Here is a 19,770-nt window from a genome sequence, read left to right as displayed (position 1 = left end):
TTATATTCTAGGAATATAATTATATGATATGTTGGTATTTGATCAGGATTTATATATATAATACATATATATTAATTGAACGGTACCATAGTGAAAAAAAATCTTGAACATCAAAGACAAACGTTTTCGTGTGCATTTAAAAATTTTTACCTTAAAATAATAAAATCTTTTAATAAAATAATATTATATACATAACGTATATTACTTTTTAAAGATTCTTATAATATATAATCTTGAACATATTTATATAATAAATATAAAAAAAACTCTTTTTTTATTATATATTATAAAAGAATTTATAAAATTCTTTAAAAATTGTTACGATGTTAAATCAACAGTGTGGAATATTAACTGCCATTGACTCATATATTGAACCACTTTTAATTCGCGTTCTATCGACAGAAAAACTTGGTTAGTTGCAATACATAAAATGTATATTATTATAATTTTATATTATATTAATTTATTTTTTAATTCTTTTTTTTGCAAGGGGTTTGTTGTGAGACAATTAAAATAGATTCTTTATCGTCTAGTTGTGGAAAAGAACAAGGAGATCGTTTTAAATTGTCTATTCCATATGCTAAACAAAATTTAGTGTGGAATGTGTTTTTTGATTCACAATGCCCTGAAATGGGCCCTGATTTTATATTTAATGATAATACTTTTTTAGCAGATATAGATGTAGATACTTTATCTGTTAAAGTACCTAGTCTTGCCAAATGGAATCCCAATGATGAAAATGCATTATTGAATGTTCTTAAAGAACTTTTATCATGTTATAAGGAACATCAGGTTTGTAATATTTTGTTTATAAATTCATTAACATTTAAATTATATTAAATTTATATATTTTTCTCATAAATTAGATACAATTAATTCAAAAACAAGCTCGATTACAAATAGAATATGATATGCTTGTGACTTCACAAGAAATCAAACAAGAAGATATTGAAATGATATTATTACCATTTAGTTCTAAGCCAACAGAAGCAAGATTTTTAATAAGTTTATCAGTGGATCTTTCTCAGTTACAAATTCGTACTTGCAAATCAGAGAGTGATGTTGCAGTGCTTCTTGTAACATTTTCTGGAACAGATTGGAATCGTATTACTTCACAATTGCAGTTTTCAAAATCCTTAGAAGGAATTCTTAGTGAAGTAGTTGAATTATATGTACCTTATTTTCCATCTGATACACATTTAATACATTATATATTAAAAATAAAAAAATTTATAGCAGCAAAGGTAATTTTTTTTAATTCATTTGTTATTATTGTTTATAAAATATATTTTTATTGTAGGTAAACTCAGTTATTCAAAGTTTAGAAAAAAGAAGAGAGTATATCGCAGCATTTTTACTTCTAAAATATGAGGCTATTTTAGAATTTGATAGTATAAAATATACTTATGTATCATGTTTACTATGTGAAAATGACTTCTATGTAGTATTATATATTCATCTTCCATTAGGATTTCCTCGAGAACCACCTACTATTGAATTATGTTCAATATATCATACAACATCACAGGATACTGTTTATAGAGAAAAAGTAAAAAACTATCCTTATGAATTCACATGGACACCACATGTTATGATAACCCAATTACTTACATTCATTCAACGAAATATAGAAACATTTAAATCCAATTCTATTAAAAATTGTTCAGCAATTCATGGTTAAGCAATTAATTTATTAAATAATATAAGTTATTATAATTATTTATAATATAAATCTTTTATTGTACATATTCAAGATTATTTTTTTTTGCATAAATGTATTAAAATAACAATAAATAAAATACTACAAATAAAAAAATTATTTTAATATTTTCATTTTATTATAATATTAATATTTGTTTTTTATATAATTAATAACAACAATTTTTTATGTTCAATTTTATATAATATATTTAATGAAACAAAAAAATATATACGTCACATATATAAGTAGTTTTAAAAACATCGAGGTCAGTTCGTTGTTTTGCGAATTATAAAATTACGAAAAGATTTTAAAGAATATAATAAAATTAATTTGACATATATAATTTTATATACAATTATTAAAAATATTATATAACAAGAATAATCAATATTTTATAATAAGATTAACATTTACTTATATTTATAAATCAAGTAACTAATATACTATAAGAGGTTATAATATTATTTCTTATATATTTATATGTAATAAAATTAATAAATGATATTATATATTAAGGGTTATATAAAACCCTTTTTATCTAATAATAAATTTATTTTCTCTTTTGGAAAAGCATTATATGCCACTATGGTGAAATATTTGAATCAAACGGAAAGCATGAATATAGATAAAGATTTATTTGAAAAATACAAATTCAGTGTTGATCAATTAATGGAACTTGCTGGTCAAAGTTGTGCTATTGCTATTGCTCGAACTTATCCATCACTAAAAAACTCTGTACATAAGATTTTGATTTGTTGTGGTCCAGGAAATAACGGTGGTGATGGACTTGTTTGTGCTAGACACTTAAAACAATTTGGATATTTTCCTGAAATTTATTATCCAAAAAGAACAAATAATATTTTATATGAAAATTTGCTACATCAATGCATTGAAAATGATATTCCTTTGTTAAAAAATGATGTAGAATATATTGCTTCAAAACAATTGCATCAATATGGTCTTATAGTTGATGCATTATTTGGATTTAGTTTTAAACCACCTGTAAAAGATATATTTATACCTATTATTCGTTTATTAGAAAATACAATTATTCCAATATGTAGCATAGATATACCATCAGGTTGGAATGTTGAAGATGGACCACCAGAAGGTGGAATAAAACCAGAAATGCTTGTATCATTAACAGCACCAAAATTGTGTGCTAAAAAGTTTCAAGGAAAATATCATTACTTAGGTGGTCGATTTGTACCAAAAAAATTAGAAAAAACATATAATCTTAATCTACCTGAATATGTAGAAACTGACTTAATTCTTTTATTAAATTAATTTTTTATATAAGATTTAATTATATAATTTTTTTTATTAAATATATTTAAAAGTTTATATATTGTATTACAAATATGTATTCATATAATAATTAAAAATAAATTTTTAAAAAAGAATTGCAAAAAAAATAGATAGTTACTGAAAGAAAAATTCCTGAAAGAAAATAATCTTTTACAAAATGTTTTATTGTTAATAACTTATATTTTATTAAAATCAAATATAGAAAATTGAATTAATATATATTACATTTATAATCAAAAACTAAATATAATTTTAATATTAAAAATAAATTTTCATATATTTTTATTTTATAAATTTCATCTATATTATAATAGATTTTCCATTTAATATTACTTCATATACATGTATATATGATTTAATTTAAATTTACCGTTTCATATGTATGTATATATATATATATATATATATATATATATATGCGTATATTATTTTTATATAGATGGCGGTTAATCTAAGAAAGTAACATCTATACATCTTCAATGTAGATAGAAACATATGAATAACTAATAGACGATACAATCCAAGTGATACTTTATTAATATCAAATTCATTATAAATTATTACGGATTTTATAATTATTATTATATTATATATGATAATATATAAATTAATAAAAATAAATTAATAAATTTAAAAAATGGTAGGTTTATTATAAATAATGTATTTTTATATAAATTATATTAAATACTTTAGGTTAACATATCTTTTCTAAGGCACAAGAAGTAGAAGAAACTATGAAACGCATTCAATCACATAAAGGAGTAGTTGGAACAATTGTAGTTAATGGAGAAGGTATATAGCATATTTAATATCTTATATAAAGATATATTTAATATCTTATATAAATTATTGTGTAAAACTTAAAAAAAATTTATGTAGGTATCCCAATTAAATCTACATTGGATAATACTACCACAGTTCAATATGCAGGATTAATAAGTCAACTGTCAGACAAAGCACGATCTGTAGTACGAGATTTGGATCCAACAAATGATCTTACTTTCTTACGTATTCGTAGTAAAAAACATGAAATTATGGTTGCTCCAGATAAAGAATTTATACTCATAGTAATACAGAATCCAGTTGATTGATAATCAGAAATTAAAATATAAAATATTATATGCTTTGGTAATTATTGATAAATTATTTTTTTTAAAATAGTTTATTTTAATATATATAATATATAATGTTTTAAATAAAAAACTTTTTAATTTATAAATTAATAGTAGAAATTGATATTATTATCAAAGTTTCAAGCACTGCAAAGCAATTGATGTAAGCATAATTAAATCACCTATATATAAATATAAATTTCAAACTAAAATTGTAATTTAATTAATATAGTTAAACCATTTGTGTTATAATTAATTTCAATACTTCATATTGTTTCTAAAATAAATTTTTATTTCATTAAAATTTAATAAATCTTAAAATTTTTATTTAAGAAACATTTATTATTATATAATATTTTAAATGAATTTAAATGTTTTTTATTTTTTATTATTTTTTATTTTTATATTTTTTATTATATGTTTTTTATTATTTTTATACAGATTATGTATGTGTAATATTAAAATTTCATGAAGATTTCATTTCAAAAAGATTTATAATATATAGATATTATAAAAATAACAGATTTTATTTATTATAAAACTTTATAAAATATTTTATACATAAATAAATATACATATAATAAAATATAGAGATTTACAATATTTATACAATATTTAATATTTAAATTTAATATTATTATAATTTTTGAGCTTATTATTTGATTTTGATATATTTATAATTATATATTATAAATAAAATTATAGAGAGCACAATAAAAATTGTACAAATACTATATTATAAATGATTTCAATTTTATTTTTTCAATTTTAAAATTTATAATAAAGTTAGAAAATTGATTTAATATAAAAATGTTAAAAATAATAATAAAATACTACTAATTTGTAATAATATTTGTACAACTTTTATGGAATAAATTACATAATTACACATAAATTAAATATATTTTTCTAAAATATTGTAAATAAAAGTAATTAAAAATCATTTATCTATACAATTTTGATGCTTTAAGGATGGATGAAAAACACCATAATAAATAATCATAGCTATTATACCTAATAAAAATGGTATAACACAAAAAATAATGAGTATATTAAAATACCAAGAATTTTTAACTTCATTTGATGAAACATATATCCAAATAACAGTTGCTATTATATTTTCAAGAAAGCAAATTATGTAAAAGAATACATGTTTAAGTAATGTACTACCATCTATTGTATTTAGATATATGAACACATGTATTACACCAACTACCATAGAAAATAATATAGAATAAATACGTTCTTTAATTTTTGGGGAACAATGTGGAGCATGATTAGAATCTTTACAAAATTCCAATATACCATGGGAATCAATAATAATCCAAAGAGTCATACTTATCCAATGAAAAATACAACCAATTATAGTATATATTGGCCAAATACTTGCCAGAATACTTAGAGATAATATTCTCGAAACTGAAAAATTATTTTAAAAATTAAATTTTAACTTTTTTGTATAATAATCAATATATACACACCTGTTATACAGAAATGCCATATAAATTGTAAAACTATTCCTATAATACTAATATTTAGCTTATCTTGTTGAGCCAATCTAATACTACGATGATAATTAGCCATTGCCCATCCCATACTTCCAAGTGAACTAGTAATACTAGCTATTTGATGAACAACTATAATGTAGATAAATATTAATTTTATTCCTCTTAATTAATATTATAAAATGAATTGTATAAAAACATACATTCAAAATTAATATCATTGTGGTCATGTTTTAATAATATAGTTAGTTGTAAAATTTGCTGAGGAGCAGCTTCAAGAAAACATTCAGATACTCTTAATAATGCAACATCTTGATCTTCTTTAAGCATCTTGAGATAATATCGTCTTTGAGCATTACGATTATTCTGTTTATTGAACTTATAAGCATTAAGAGCATATTTTAAAGTTCGATAATAGCGTAACACTGGTGTTAATTGAAATGCTATAAGTATAATGCAATACAATTTTTTTGATAATATTGCATGTATACATTTAAGATCAGTAGAATCTGATGTTTCATTTGTCTAAGAAAAAATAAAACAATATTACATATTTAATTATAGTAATATTTTTATTCAATATAATTTTTTACCTTATCATCTTGTTGTTGCATTCTTCTACTAATTATAACATTTATAAATGAAGGTAAAAAAATAAAAACAGTTGTCCATGTAAAATATATTACTTTTTCAGCTAATAAATATCTTATTGCAAGATTTATATCAATTGCTACATCCAAAATATGCATAAGAATTGAAGATATAAGGAAAAAAATATCCAAATAAGATACAGTTGGATTTTTCAAAGGAACATCTACATCATCAATATTTATTTCTAATATAGGAAAAATATCAATAATTTGTCTTGTATGCAATTGTTTAGTCTGAATTTCCATATTTATGTATCATCAAATAATCTTTAATAATAAATAGTAATAACAAGTTAAGAATTATAAATTTTAATTATTGGTTTATTCAAAATTTATAATATTTTTATATTAAAAATAACCTTACAGAGTTAAACTATAAAGATTTAATTTTTATTATCATTTTAGAATTTTCATTATATTATATAAAAATTATATATAACTTTTATTTTGACTAATTATCTGTAATATGAAATATATATGTATTTATTTATTTATTTTAATTAATAAATAAATATAATATTTTAATAAATACAATTACTTTTAACTTATTTTTTTAATTTATTAATACGTCATATAATACATTATTGAATGTCATAATGAATATTAAATTTATACTATTAAATGTTATAATTAAAAATGCACTAAAAATTTAATACAATTTTTCATTTTTATATTGTATATTTTGAATTTGTATATTTTATTATGTTACATATAACATTTTTGAAATTTAATAATTTAATATTATTTTTGATATTTTATATAAATAAAAGATATATATAAGTAAATAAAAAAAAATACATATTTAATTGTTTTTCTTTTATGAAAGTGTACGAATTATTATTGATTCTGCCATGACACACTTTCTTTGAATATATTGTTATATGAAATATATTAGAGTTAGGGACTTCATAATTTTAATACTATAGATTTATAATGTATGAAATTTAAAGCATAAGATAAATTCTATATTAATATTAATTCTATATTAATTCAAATATTTATTTTAGAATTATAAAATTAGAATAATAAAGAAAATTTAAAGAACTTTCATATTTATAATTATATTTTACGAAAAATAAATATTTTACTTAAATATTTTGTAAAAATTATATTTACGAAATATTATTAATTTAAAAAATTTTTTTAAATTATATTATTTAACATAATAACATATAATATAATTAATATATATATAAAATTAATATATATTAATAATAATATATATTATATTATTAATATATATATTAATTATATTATATGTTATTATGTTAAATAATATAATTCAAAAAATTTTATATATATATATATATATACGCTATATGAAATAAATATGTATAGAGTTTTAATTTTCAAAGTCTTTTCAAATTTCTTAATCATAAATAAAATCTCAAATCTTATTAAATAAATGTTTTCTTTGATAGTCTTTAAGATATTTGTTATTAACATTAGTTCTCTATTTAAAAAAGTAAATAAAAAATGCATAATTATTAATTTATGTTTATTAATTGGTGAACGAAATTCGTACATAATTTTTATAAATTTTAATTCATTCACAAATTATAATTTTTTTATTCTTGGATATAAATCTTATTCTATGGATATAAATATTTTGCAGTTCTTTTTTGTTTTCTAATTTAAAAATTGTAATATAAGAAATTATAATTTTTTTAATATCTCAAATAAATTTTTCATTCTAGTATAATGTATTTTTTTCTATATTAATTTGAATATTTTATTATATTTATATTGATTTATATAATATATGTGAATTTTATCACAAATTCATCATGTATATCAATATCATAAAATTTTACAAAGTAAAAATAATTTTTTTAAATAAATTATTATTTATTGAAAAAGATTATATAAATTTTATAATATAAAAAATTTTGGAATTCTTGAAAAATTACATGTTATGATTAATAAAAATGTATATTAATACTAAACACAAATATATGCGATTTTGTGTTGTCATAGCAACTCATAGAATATAAAGATATAACCACAAAGAAAATTGTTGATTAAATGAATTATTTATTATATCAGTGAATTATTTTTTCATAATAAATGAATACAATAAATACTAAAAGATATCTCGTCATTATAATTATACAATATTTAATATTACTTTTTGATATCTTTGTTAATTCATTTACTAGCTTCTCTAGATCAAATTCAATCAATTTATTAATTCTCTATGTGTATGTATTTTTTACTTTTGCACTGTAGTAAAAAAATAAATATATTTATATAAATTGAACTTAATTTTTGTTTTTAAGGGCTCAAGATATATGTATTATTATGACTATCACACTTCTACTAGTTAACTTCTTTTCTACTTACATTTTTCAGGTAATTATCATTAAAAGTTATAACAAAATTTAAAAATTAATTTTTAAATAATATTGTAAAAAAAATATATCCTTTTCATGCAGATAGGATTAATACAATTATTATATACAAAATTTCGTATAACATTAATATTGTGTATTATATATATGGTATTAAGCATTACTTTACATATATGGGATATTAAGCTGCATTGGTCATCACCTCTCAAATATTATTGGACTACAAATTTTCATGTACTCTATTCATTACATAGAGGAGGTAAACATATTTTCAATCATATTTTTTAAATACATATATTATTTTTTACAATTTCTTTTATATTTAGTTACATTAAAGTTGCAGTTTTATACTATTATTTCTATAAGAGGGCATCTCTTCGAATCGCAGATCCAAGATTCTATGAAAGTTCAACATGGACTCAAAGCCAATTCATTTTTTCATAATTAATATTTATAATTAAATGTTATAATAAAGAAACTAATAAAAAATTTTCATTAGAAATAAATAGAAAAACATAAATAAATAGAAACGTAAGATAACAAAGAAATTTGATTTTTGTTATAGTAAGTATCTTTTCTTTGTTTACAAAAAAAATATAATTAAAATAAAATTTATTTGAATACAATTGCAAATTTAAATTTTTTTTTTACTTTAATCTAAATTTTTAAAAAATAATTAAGTATGATAGATATGCTGTAGATATAATATACAATAGTAACATATATTTTTAAATGTATTTTTTAAAATAATTCACTTTATATACAATATAAAATGTATTATTATAGTATTTTTTTACAATTATATTGATACTGTACAAAAATAAAATATAAAGTCTTGTACAATTTGTTATAAATATAAATATCAATTTTTAAAATAATAAGAAGCACATGCATATGTAATTCATATTATACAACATTATATTACATTTAACCATTAAATTATAAGTCATTAAACAAATAAAAATACATCAATAAAATATATCAATAATACAAGTATTATTTATAATATAAATTCTATTTCATAGTATAAAATATTAAGTTTGTACTACTTTAATATTTTTAAAGAAAATATAAATTAATATCACATAAATACACTTGTGTGAAGTGTATTACTGACAAAGTAGTAGGAAAATTATCAAATAATTTATTTATTAAAGTATCTCATCATTTTTATCATTATTATTAGAAATAAAAAGAATATTGATATGAAGTTTACAATGTTACTTAATTTAACATTTTACTGTATAAAGGTAAATTTATTATAAATTATTTATCAATCATTTTATGTTCGCATTTTAACTTTAGATGAAATATTAATAATATTTCTTTGTAAAAAATACAAAGATGTAAAAAATTTATTTTTGCATTTTTATGCAATATTTACAACATTAATATTTTATTTTCAATGCTTTATATTTAAGAATTTTTATAAAGCATATCATAATACATCATATGTGTTGCAAATATGAAATTATTATTTTTTAATTTCTATAAATAATATCTTTTTATTGAATTTTTATTATTTTTTAGTTTTTTAAAATATTCTATACAACTGTTTTGACTGGTGAATTTTTATTAATTTAATGATATCTTATTATCTTAGGCTCATTTGAATAATAAAACAAGACTGTATTCATAATTCCGAATATTCTTTCATTTGAAGTACAATTTCAAAATATGAAGTTAATATTATATTTTTGTGAAAATAAATATATTTCTCTTTTGTAAGATATTTAACAAACTTATACATTCTGATTTCGATTTTTACTTTTAGAAAATGTAAAATTCTGATAAGTTAAATAAAAGTAAAAATGAAAAATATACGCTTTATACAGTAGCTGAATAAATTATATGTCATAAAATTGGAATACATTGATGTTATATTAAAACTAATTTAAATTAATAACTGACTTGGCTTATTCTTTCGTTCAAATTCGCCTAAATGTTTCATTTTAAACTTAGATTATATAAAAGCTATTAACATTATAATTCAATTGAACTTAATGCTTTCTTCATACAGTATGATTACTATGAAGGAAGAGTAACTTATCTATCAAATGAGGAGGTAAGGCCGTTCGCCTTGTATCATATAAAACTTGCACTTCTGCTGGAATTCTAGAGGGTGGTGCACAACATGCAGGTACACAATTATATTTACAAGCCAATTTTCCTAAATTTGGACATTTTGCGGAAATTTTTGCCCACCATTGAAGAGGACAATAATCAAGTGGTGCAGTAGATTCAGAATGATATTGTACAAGTTCAAGATCTGCTTTTTCTTCTGCAGGCATTCCACTTTTTATTGAACATAAACCTCCAAGTAAAAATTCCATACCTGAGTATAATTAAAATATGTATATTTAAACGTATATGTATATTTATTAAAAATTTAAAAAATCAAAATCATTGCATAATTTAAATTTTACCTGATACACGACTTTTTTTATTTAAAGGTTCCTCTTCAACTTTGATGCTTATACTATCACCAGATTCTTCTTGTATTAATTTTGTCAACATTTCTTTTATATCAGTTGCTACTGAATTTTTGTCTTCTTCAGTAGCATATGGTAATTGTTTAAACCTAGTATATACCATATGATATTAATTATATTTCTTTTCACTTAAAATAGAACTTATTTTAGTAATATGTAACTACCTTGGATCTAAAGTAGTTGCAATTTGAAGTAAAAGAGTAACATTATAATCTGCATATCTATCATAAAGCATATCAGATAATGATTCTTTGAAAGATTTTGCTTTCTCACTATCATTTTCTTTTATTTTAAGATGAGAAGATACAAGTTGCCAGAGTAATGGTTTTAATAAAGAAATCAATGGCATTTTCTCCTCACTAAGTGTCATAATAGTAACTTTAAATGGTTCAAGTACATTTACAAGATCCTCTACAATTTTCCATTGATCATTTGTTAAATCAACTATTTCTTGATCCACACCTTCCATGCTCTCCAAAATTGATGTTACAATATTACGACGTAAAACCATTTGTTCAAGCATATTGTATGTTGATGTCCATACAGGTGGATAATCCATTAACATAGCATTTTCTTCTAGCTATAATTACATTAAATATACTTTAAAATTAATATAAATTAAATTATATATAAATTATAAATATATTTATATATATATATAAATTAATTTAAATGATTTATTAATAATAAAATTTACTTACTTCTAATAATTGTTCTTGCATAGCTAATGCTGCTGATGCAGCTGGATGACTTATAATAGCTCCAATAGCTGCTCTACATTTTGATAATATTGTTGCCACTTCTGGACTTTCAAAGCAAGCTTGAGCACATACTTGTAAGGTATAAAGTAAACAAGGAACTAATGTCAATCCTCGATTTGTTAAAGCATTTAGTAATTCTGTTCTAGATGTGGCTACTACTACTGCAGTTATCCTTTCTATTTTCAAATCCCAGTCAAGTAATAAAGAATCTATTGTATTACCCCATTGAGATTCCTCCCAATCTAAAGGAGCATGAATAGTACTTAACACTTTACATTCTAACACTGGTTCACCAGAGTTTTGATAATATACAGACACAGTAACAAATCGTTCATCAGAATTTGATTTCCATTCTTCAATAGTCAAACCTACTTCACTTGTAATACAAGAAAGAGTTGTTGCTACTGATTCACGAAAAGTATCATATATCTTTGGAATAATTTCTTCTTCTAATTTATTTTTACTTGGAATTTCACAAGGTGAACGTAAAGTGGCAACTAATCTCTGGAAACCTCGTCCTTCCACTACTTCTGGTAGTTGTAAATCCATTATAATAAATTCAGCTATAGCATCTGATACAGTTTTTCCATCAATACTTGATTGATTAATAGAATTATCTTCTGGCATAAGAAAGGCCACATTTTGACTATTACTTCCAATATTAGAACCACTTTTAATCATAACTCTTAAAGGTTGACCAATTGTGATATCATCTTCAATATTAGATAAACTTACATTTGGATCAGTTACAAATTGAATATCTCCATCTATTTGAACAGTACCATCTGCATTAGTAGTATAAATATGTTGAGTAGAAGTTAAACCTGTTTTTAATAATTTTTTTTGTGCTCTTCTTTCTTTTGTTTCCTGAGAAAGTACTTGTCTGCGTGGAGGATTAGTAGCTTCTAATTCTAAAAGTTCTTGAGCATGTTTATTTTGTAAATGCATACGTAAATTACTGGTGTTACGATTATATGCAATTTGAGTTTTACATAATATGCAAACGATTTTTACTTTAGTAAGAATATCTCCATCATCTGTAGCTGGAAATCCGAAAAATTTCCAGTAAATACTTCTCATTGACATAGGTACTACTAATTTTTTATAAGTATAAGTATACTTTTCTTCCATCATTTTGGCGAGTACCATTTGCATCTCGCTTTTCGAATCATCTGTTGTTGCAGATTTTCTGTTGTTAGGCAATGTTATTGGTTTATTTTCCATAATTGTAATTCAAAATACATAGGTACCGGTACGTCTTATCTTCTAGATATTAAAATATACATATACAATATTTCTCACAATTGTAATATTTCATAGCGTTTTTTCTCGTCAAAATAGAAAATTTTTGTTGCATAATTTAAAATATATTTGTTTGTAAAGATGCATAATCCTTTTTACGTTCTCGTCTTTTTATGGTTATAAAGGAATAACAAATTTACCGCGAATACTACGATATCTCAAAGCAATGTTTGACGAATTATTTCACAGATATCGAACTTCAATTTCTCGTTTCGAAAAGAACGATGCACGATCGGTTATCGACCACCTCTCGTAACGATGCTATCGACTTTAGTTCACTTACTCAAAGAAATATCGCTACGTAGAGTTCTCAACTAATCGATTCCATAAAATAGTATAGTTTCGATGAAGCGCCATCTGTATCGATTATTCTTTATTTTGTTCTTTAGAAGAAACGTAAAAACGTATTTATATAAAAATTAAAAAGTAATATTTTTCGCTATTCAGATAATATTGATTATTAAAAACTATAAACAATATTTTCATTAATATTAATATATTAAATATATTATTTTTCGATTGAATGTAAAAACAGTTCTTGTTATATCAAATATTTTCTTATTCTATTAAAAATATAATTGTTATAAAAAAATTGTTAATAATAACTAATAATTAATAAAAATAAAGGAAATTTTATGAAATATATAATTTTATGAAAACACAAGTGAATACAAAATATTAATACTTAATGAAGTAAATACTTATTTTTGGAAAATTAACCTAAAATTTTATTTGTATTATTCCACATCGTTTTATATCTTATAAAAGTTTTTATTATTTTTATAGTGTGATATATTAATTTTAATTAGAATTATTTTAAACTATAAAAAATGTATGTAACCAAAAAAATGAAAATATTTTTATATTTAATATTATGGAGGTTATTTTCTGTCTTTATGGTTCAAACTGCCCATGTACCAGATGAATATTGGCAATCATTAGAAGTTGCTCATCATTTAGCATTTGGATATGGATATCTCACATGGGAATGGACTATGAAAATTCGTAATTATATTTATCCATTTTTATTATCTATCATATATAGAATATTGACATTGATATCCATGGATTATGTAATAATTTTAACAACTATACCTCGAATTCTTCAAGCAATTTTCAGTGCTTATGGAGAATATAAATTCTATGAATGGACTAAAAACAAATGGACATTGTATAGTTTATGTATAAATTGGTATTGGTATTATTGTGCTACACGTACATTAATAAATACTATAGAAACTACATGTACTATGATAGCTCTGTCAATATTTCCATGGCGTGATAACAATATTAAAACTATAAAGTATTTATGGATTGTAGGATTCCTATGTATGATTAGACCTACTGCTATTGTTATATGGTTGCCATTATGTTTTTATCATTTATATACAAATTTACAAAATAAGTGGAAAATAATATATCAATATAGTGTGATTTGCATTATTTGTTGCATAACTTCAATATTATTAGATACTTATTGTTATGGTATTTTAGTCATTTCTCCTTGGGAGTTTTTTCGTATGAATATACTTCATAAAATTGGAAATTCATATGGTACGCAACATTTATTATGGTATATTATATGTGGATTACCAGTACTTTTAGGGTGTTATTATATTGTGTTTTTATTATGTATTTGGCAAATAATGAAACACCCATCTTTTTTTCATTATCAAGCAGTTATGTTATTTGTTATATGTTGGACACTTACTATTTATTCTTTGTTGTCTCATAAAGAATTTCGATTTTTATTACCTCTATTACCAATGTGTATATATATATGTACTTCTTGTACATTCCATTTAAATATGAAATTTATGAAAAAAGCAAGAAAAATTTTTGTAGGATTTTTAATATTATCTAATGTATTACCTGGTCTTTATTTTAATTTAATACATCAACGTGGATCATTGGATGTAATGAATATTCTTCATAAAGAAATTGCTAATAATGAGAATATAAACAATATATTATTTTTAACTCCATGTCATGCTACTCCTCTATATAGTCATTTACATATAAATGTATCTATTAAAATATTAACTTGTGAACCTAATTTGATTAATAACATAAACTATATGGATGAAACAGACATATTTTTTACAAATCCAATGCAATGGTTGGTTGAAAATTATGATATTAATAAAAATATTACTATTCCGAATTATATAATATTGTTTGATAATATTGTACCAAAAATAGATCGATTTTTAAGTCAGTATCAATTGTTATCAGAAGTTTTTTATACACATTTTCCACAATCAAATTATGGAAAATATATTTATATATATAAACATAAATGAACAAATAACTTCAATTTCAAGTTAATAGAATAACTAGAATAACTTATTATAATAGTTATAAGTTATACAATAATAAAAATAATAAAATTATAAAATAAAAATAATTAAATTTTATAGTTTATCGAATGATGGATTGGATAAAATGTAATAACCAAATATAATAAATAGAAAATAAGAAAGGTCAAAAAAAAATCAAAAAATTTTTATTAAAATCATAATTTGCAAATATAAAAAGCTGCGATAGATAATACGATAGATTGTTATTCGATTTTTAATGATAAAAAATTGAATTGATTGAAAGATTAATTTATATTAAATAGTTTCGAATTTTAGAATCTTTATATGTACAATGATATTGATTTCAATATTAATTATATTAATTGAATAAGGATTTTTTGTGATATTATTTTATAATATTAAATATCAAAATATTTAATTATTATATTGTTTATGTGAATATCAATATAAAGTTATAGAATTAGTAAGAATTAAACATATATATATATGTTATATATATATATATATATATAATATATAAGAATTAAACAGATTGTTATTTCAATTGGCAAATAATTTTCAATAAAGTAAACAAAACTAATGAAAATTTCTGATTTTTTTTAAAATTAAAAGTACATCATGCCTTATTATTGAGAGAGAAAGAGAGAGAGAGAGAGAGAGAGAGAGAGAGAGAGAGAGAGAGAGAGAGAGAAACAGACAGACAGACAGAAATTAGTTAAATATGTCGAGAAATAAAGAAAAGATGTTATCTATAAGATGTTAAATCGAAGAATATAGTAGTCGTAACTGCGAATAAAGAAAAACGGACGTGGTAAAATATCGTAAAGTAAAGTAAGGTAACTCGTGGCTATAATCGAAGGTACAGTAAAATGGTGCAAGTGGGATGGAAGAAAATATAAAGAGGGGACTGACTACATGGAGTCAACGTTCCGAGCGGGTCAGCGACCAGCTCTGTCTTTTTCTCTCTCAACTTCTTCTCATGTCCTTTCCTCTATCATGATACTCTTCCTTCATAGCTGTTTTTCCATATTAGAAATTTTATTTTATACTTCATTTCATCGATCGAAAGAATTTTAAACGAATTATCGGAATGTACATATGTTTGATAAATTTCTTCAATTTCGAATAGCATTATAATTTAATGTAAGGAACAATTCATTGCGGAAGAAGTATTGTGATTTGTGACGGTTTGAAAGTTACGTACGTATGGCTACGTGTACGAAAGGTATGGATATAATCCTTGTCAGAGAGAAAGTTCTGTGCAACGGTGAATCCATTCCCCTTCCTTCTCTATCGTAAAAGAGCATCCAAAATGAATTGTTCATCACAAAATATAAGAAACTCAACTATTACGTTGAAATATTTTGATGTGTAAAATAAATGATTTAAAAAAGACCGACGATTAAAAATATATCAAATTTTATTTTAAATATTTTTTCCTTTTTATTATAGCTTAATATAATGATTATTATTCTTTTTATTGTATTATGTTAATTCCATAACATAAATTATATAAATATATTAATTTCATATAAAATTATTTATATAATTAAATGAGATATACATTGAAATTATAAACATCAGATTAAATTATACAATAATTTTTGCATAATATATTTTATTTTTATCAATTTATTTAACAAAAATTTTTTTCATGTAATTTTTGAATTTATAATTAATTCTAAATTATATAAACATTAATTGTTGACATTACCAATTAGTAATTCTAGATATATGTAGATAAAACTAAAATCGGATTTGGGATTTGAGATTCATAAGAAATAAATGTCTGATAGATAGATGTTCCTAACTTGAAAACTAATTCTTTTATATCTTTTATTTTCTTTCGCTTTTTTTTTAAAAGAATGAATATTAAATAAATAATAATTTTTTACATTATTAAGAAAATTATCAATTTCGTATGACAATTATCAATATATATATTTAATTACAAATATTATAAATATTCAATTATCAATTTCGTATGACAAACTTAATCTCTATTATATTTATTATAATTATATTTTATATTCTTTTTTTTTCTATATTTGCTATAAATATTTATGGTACAAAATATCAATTATTTTTATTATCTTTTATTGACTATAATTAATAATTTTTGTAATCATGATTTTGATTATGTATAAATTGTTTATTTTTCTTGATTCTTGCCATTTCAGATAAAAAAAGATTTCATTAAAAACCCTAAAACATTAAATGAATGTACAAAACACTTAAAATTTGCATTTATTTTGTAACAGCATAATAGTATAGAGAATCGATATTAGATATAGACACGAAAAGTTCAGAGTCCGATATTGTAAACCGGCTTTCCTTCCATCATCAACGCAGACTTTGCTCCTCAAGTGTAGACTTTAGTCTCGCGCAATTCTTGTCATCTATTCAGTTTTCTATATCTATTCGATTTACAAAAATTTCATCTTCATTTATCACATTCGTTCATTTCGTTTAACATTAATCATATTTTAAATAAATAAATTAAATTTCTCATCAAATATATATCTTTCTCTTATCTCACGTACAAGTTCTCAAATTTTATCCGGAAATGTAAATAATTCGAAGATAATGCTGATAAATATTTATGTTGTAAAAAAACAGCTTTAATTCATTGTAAATAATTCATTGAAATAATAATCGGGATTTGGTTACTATTCTAATACAAGAATTAACAAAAATCTATGTGAATAAACATATATCTATTTTGTATCTCAATATGGTTAATTTTTTCATAAAGAAAAGCAAATAATATATATATGTATATAAATATATATAACAAAATTATATAAAATTAACATTCTTATAGTATTTATTTTTGATCTTGGTCCATCATAAACCAACCGACAATGCACTTGTCTTCCTCTGGCTGTCGTTACGCGCTGTCGAGTCCGACCAATCACAGCTAGCGGGCAACAGGTGACCGACCAATCCGGTCTCCTTGTCACGATATCGTTCTTACGTAGTGCTAAGCATTTCGTTTCTACGGATATTCCTACCAAATCCAACGATGATTGCTTTCCCGTTTTCTGCTTCTCTGTCTATAAGTACTTACATAGCTCTTCTTATTCTCTCATTTCCCCACCCCATACAGAGATCGTGCCAACCTGTTGCTTGTTAGGTTTCCTTCATTCTCCTTCAATTCAATGTAAACTATAGATATAATATTAGTATTTATATATAATTATACGAATTTTATAATAGATATAGCAAACAAGTAGTTTAAAATTTTAATTTTGCAAAATTTGATACGAGATTTTTAATCTTTCTATGTGAATAATCAACATGTTTGAAAATAAACATAAAAAAGATTTCTTAAATGACTTATCATTTTTCAGTTCTCATATCTAATGAATAAGTACATATATAGATATATATTTCGTTAAATAGCTTACAATAATATTATTAAATAGAGAGCAAGAAAAAATATTAATAATTGATATGTCTTCCGTTTCCATAGATAAATAAATCTGATTTAAATTAAACTAAAAAAAGAAGATTAATTTGATCATTATGTAAACAAATTGTATTGAATATTCAATTTATTTTTCAGAATATTAAATATATTTTAGTTATTAGTATTTGCACTTGTATTTGTATTTGTAAAAATCCACAATTTTTAATGAAAGAGAAAAAGAGAATCTCGATAAATGAAATAAGACATATACACGCATATTATCAAGGCCGTGATCATGTTATGGAGGGAGCACCTCGAATCGAGGGCATAGTCGACAATATACGTACCTGTAATCATTTATAGAGGCTCCTTATAACTCAGAAGTGCCGCCATTTTTGTTTCTTTCGATCACCATCCTTGTACTTCTTCGAATCTGTCAACCATATATATTCCTGATCAAAAGGGACGAACATTCTACACTTCGAATGTTTACCTTCTTCGTGGAGAATTCATTCATACACACAATACTATCGTTTTGGATCGGTTCGATGTATCGAATATATCGTTCGATCCGCCATGAAGAAATAAACGTGGCGCTCCAAGTAGAAAATAATCGCGGCCGGGGAAAGAGGGGTGAGCGTACCGCAAGGCGAGTGGAATGTCTGCGCACCTGGCCAGTGCGTCGCTGCTTTGACCTGCCTTTCCCTTCGCCTCTTTAACCTGCACTGTTCCGTTTTCGTCATGGCAACGTGCAGCGACATTCGAATCTAGTATTCTGAAACCAATTTCACAAATCATTGTAAAGAGAATATTCATCAAAGAAGTTTCTCGAATTTAAACATTCAATGTCCGTT

The 19,770-nt window shown here is 22.3% G+C and overlaps 7 protein-coding genes and 1 long non-coding RNA gene across 18 annotated transcripts; 5 read left to right on the top strand and 3 right to left on the bottom strand.

Annotated features, from left to right (window-relative positions):
• Positions 1-56: 56 nt before the first annotated feature.
• On the top strand, positions 57-1,816 carry LOC108003402 (BRISC and BRCA1-A complex member 2-like). Its single transcript, XM_017065622.2, has 4 exons — positions 57-411; positions 491-792; positions 867-1,244; positions 1,301-1,816. The coding sequence occupies exons 1-4, from the start codon at positions 324-326 to the stop codon at positions 1,679-1,681; spliced, it is 1,149 nt and encodes a 382-aa protein (XP_016921111.1). The 5' UTR covers positions 57-323; the 3' UTR covers positions 1,682-1,816.
• Positions 1,817-1,933: 117 nt separating this feature from the next.
• On the top strand, positions 1,934-6,584 carry LOC107996032 (dynein light chain roadblock-type 2). 8 transcript variants are annotated; one of them, XM_062073761.1, is made up of 5 exons: positions 1,942-1,967; positions 3,450-3,650; positions 3,724-3,802; positions 3,890-4,138; positions 6,322-6,584. In XM_062073761.1, the coding sequence occupies exons 2-4, from the start codon at positions 3,648-3,650 to the stop codon at positions 4,099-4,101; spliced, it is 294 nt and encodes a 97-aa protein (XP_061929745.1). In that variant the 5' UTR covers positions 1,942-1,967; positions 3,450-3,647; the 3' UTR covers positions 4,102-4,138; positions 6,322-6,584. The 8 variants fall into 8 exon arrangements, with proteins under 8 accessions (XP_061929740.1, XP_061929747.1, XP_061929745.1 ...); XM_062073759.1 differs by having other exon boundaries at positions 1,947-1,967; positions 5,094-6,584; XM_062073760.1 differs by having other exon boundaries at positions 1,955-2,154.
• On the top strand, positions 2,149-3,117 carry LOC108003401 (NAD(P)H-hydrate epimerase). The gene has a single exon (XM_017065621.3). The coding sequence runs from the start codon at positions 2,201-2,203 to the stop codon at positions 2,987-2,989; it is 789 nt and encodes a 262-aa protein (XP_016921110.1). The 5' UTR covers positions 2,149-2,200; the 3' UTR covers positions 2,990-3,117.
• LOC108003400 (XK-related protein 6-like) lies at positions 4,489-6,523 on the bottom strand. The gene is made up of 4 exons (XM_017065620.3): positions 6,221-6,523; positions 5,831-6,152; positions 5,604-5,759; positions 4,489-5,541 (listed from the first exon to the last, which is right to left on the bottom strand). Exons 1-4 carry the CDS (start codon positions 6,521-6,523, stop codon positions 5,063-5,065), a joined length of 1,260 nt encoding a protein of 419 aa, XP_016921109.1. The 3' UTR covers positions 4,489-5,062.
• A 1,023-nt stretch (positions 6,585-7,607) lies between the features above and the next one.
• On the top strand, positions 7,608-9,114 carry LOC108003399 (transmembrane protein 138). Of its 3 annotated transcripts, none has more exons than XM_017065617.3 (4): positions 7,608-8,478; positions 8,557-8,629; positions 8,713-8,887; positions 8,966-9,114. In XM_017065617.3, exons 1-4 carry the CDS (start codon positions 8,345-8,347, stop codon positions 9,070-9,072), a joined length of 489 nt encoding a protein of 162 aa, XP_016921106.1. In that variant the 5' UTR covers positions 7,608-8,344; the 3' UTR covers positions 9,073-9,114. The 3 variants fall into 3 exon arrangements, with proteins under 3 accessions (XP_016921106.1, XP_016921107.1, XP_016921105.1); XM_017065618.3 differs by having other exon boundaries at positions 7,767-8,478; positions 8,972-9,114; XM_017065616.3 differs by having other exon boundaries at positions 7,767-8,478; positions 8,955-9,114.
• LOC108003397 (E3 SUMO-protein ligase ZBED1) lies at positions 8,710-13,504 on the bottom strand. The gene is made up of 4 exons (XM_017065615.3): positions 11,822-13,504; positions 11,285-11,700; positions 11,055-11,209; positions 8,710-10,963 (listed from the first exon to the last, which is right to left on the bottom strand). The coding sequence occupies exons 1-4, from the start codon at positions 13,103-13,105 to the stop codon at positions 10,641-10,643; spliced, it is 2,178 nt and encodes a 725-aa protein (XP_016921104.1). The 5' UTR covers positions 13,106-13,504; the 3' UTR covers positions 8,710-10,640.
• LOC108003396 (GPI mannosyltransferase 3) lies at positions 13,505-16,090 on the top strand. 2 transcript variants are annotated; one of them, XM_062073752.1, is made up of 3 exons: positions 13,522-13,876; positions 13,970-14,188; positions 14,504-16,090. In XM_062073752.1, exons 2-3 carry the CDS (start codon positions 14,014-14,016, stop codon positions 15,484-15,486), a joined length of 1,158 nt encoding a protein of 385 aa, XP_061929736.1. In that variant the 5' UTR covers positions 13,522-13,876; positions 13,970-14,013; the 3' UTR covers positions 15,487-16,090. The 2 variants fall into 2 exon arrangements, with proteins under 2 accessions (XP_016921103.1, XP_061929736.1); XM_017065614.3 differs by having other exon boundaries at positions 13,505-13,876; positions 13,970-16,090.
• Positions 16,091-18,202: 2,112 nt separating this feature from the next.
• Positions 18,203-19,550, bottom strand: LOC133665986 (uncharacterized). The gene is made up of 3 exons (XR_009829496.1): positions 19,410-19,550; positions 19,264-19,349; positions 18,203-18,672 (listed from the first exon to the last, which is right to left on the bottom strand). It is a non-coding gene; the product is annotated as an uncharacterized LOC133665986 (long non-coding RNA).
• Positions 19,551-19,770: the final 220 nt, after the last annotated feature.

The sequence above is a fragment of the Apis cerana genome, linkage group LG4 (assembly GCF_029169275.1).
Source record: "Apis cerana isolate GH-2021 linkage group LG4, AcerK_1.0, whole genome shotgun sequence".
NCBI lineage: Eukaryota > Metazoa > Arthropoda > Insecta > Hymenoptera > Apidae > Apis > Apis cerana.
This window is presented reverse-complemented; position numbering and strand designations above follow the sequence as displayed.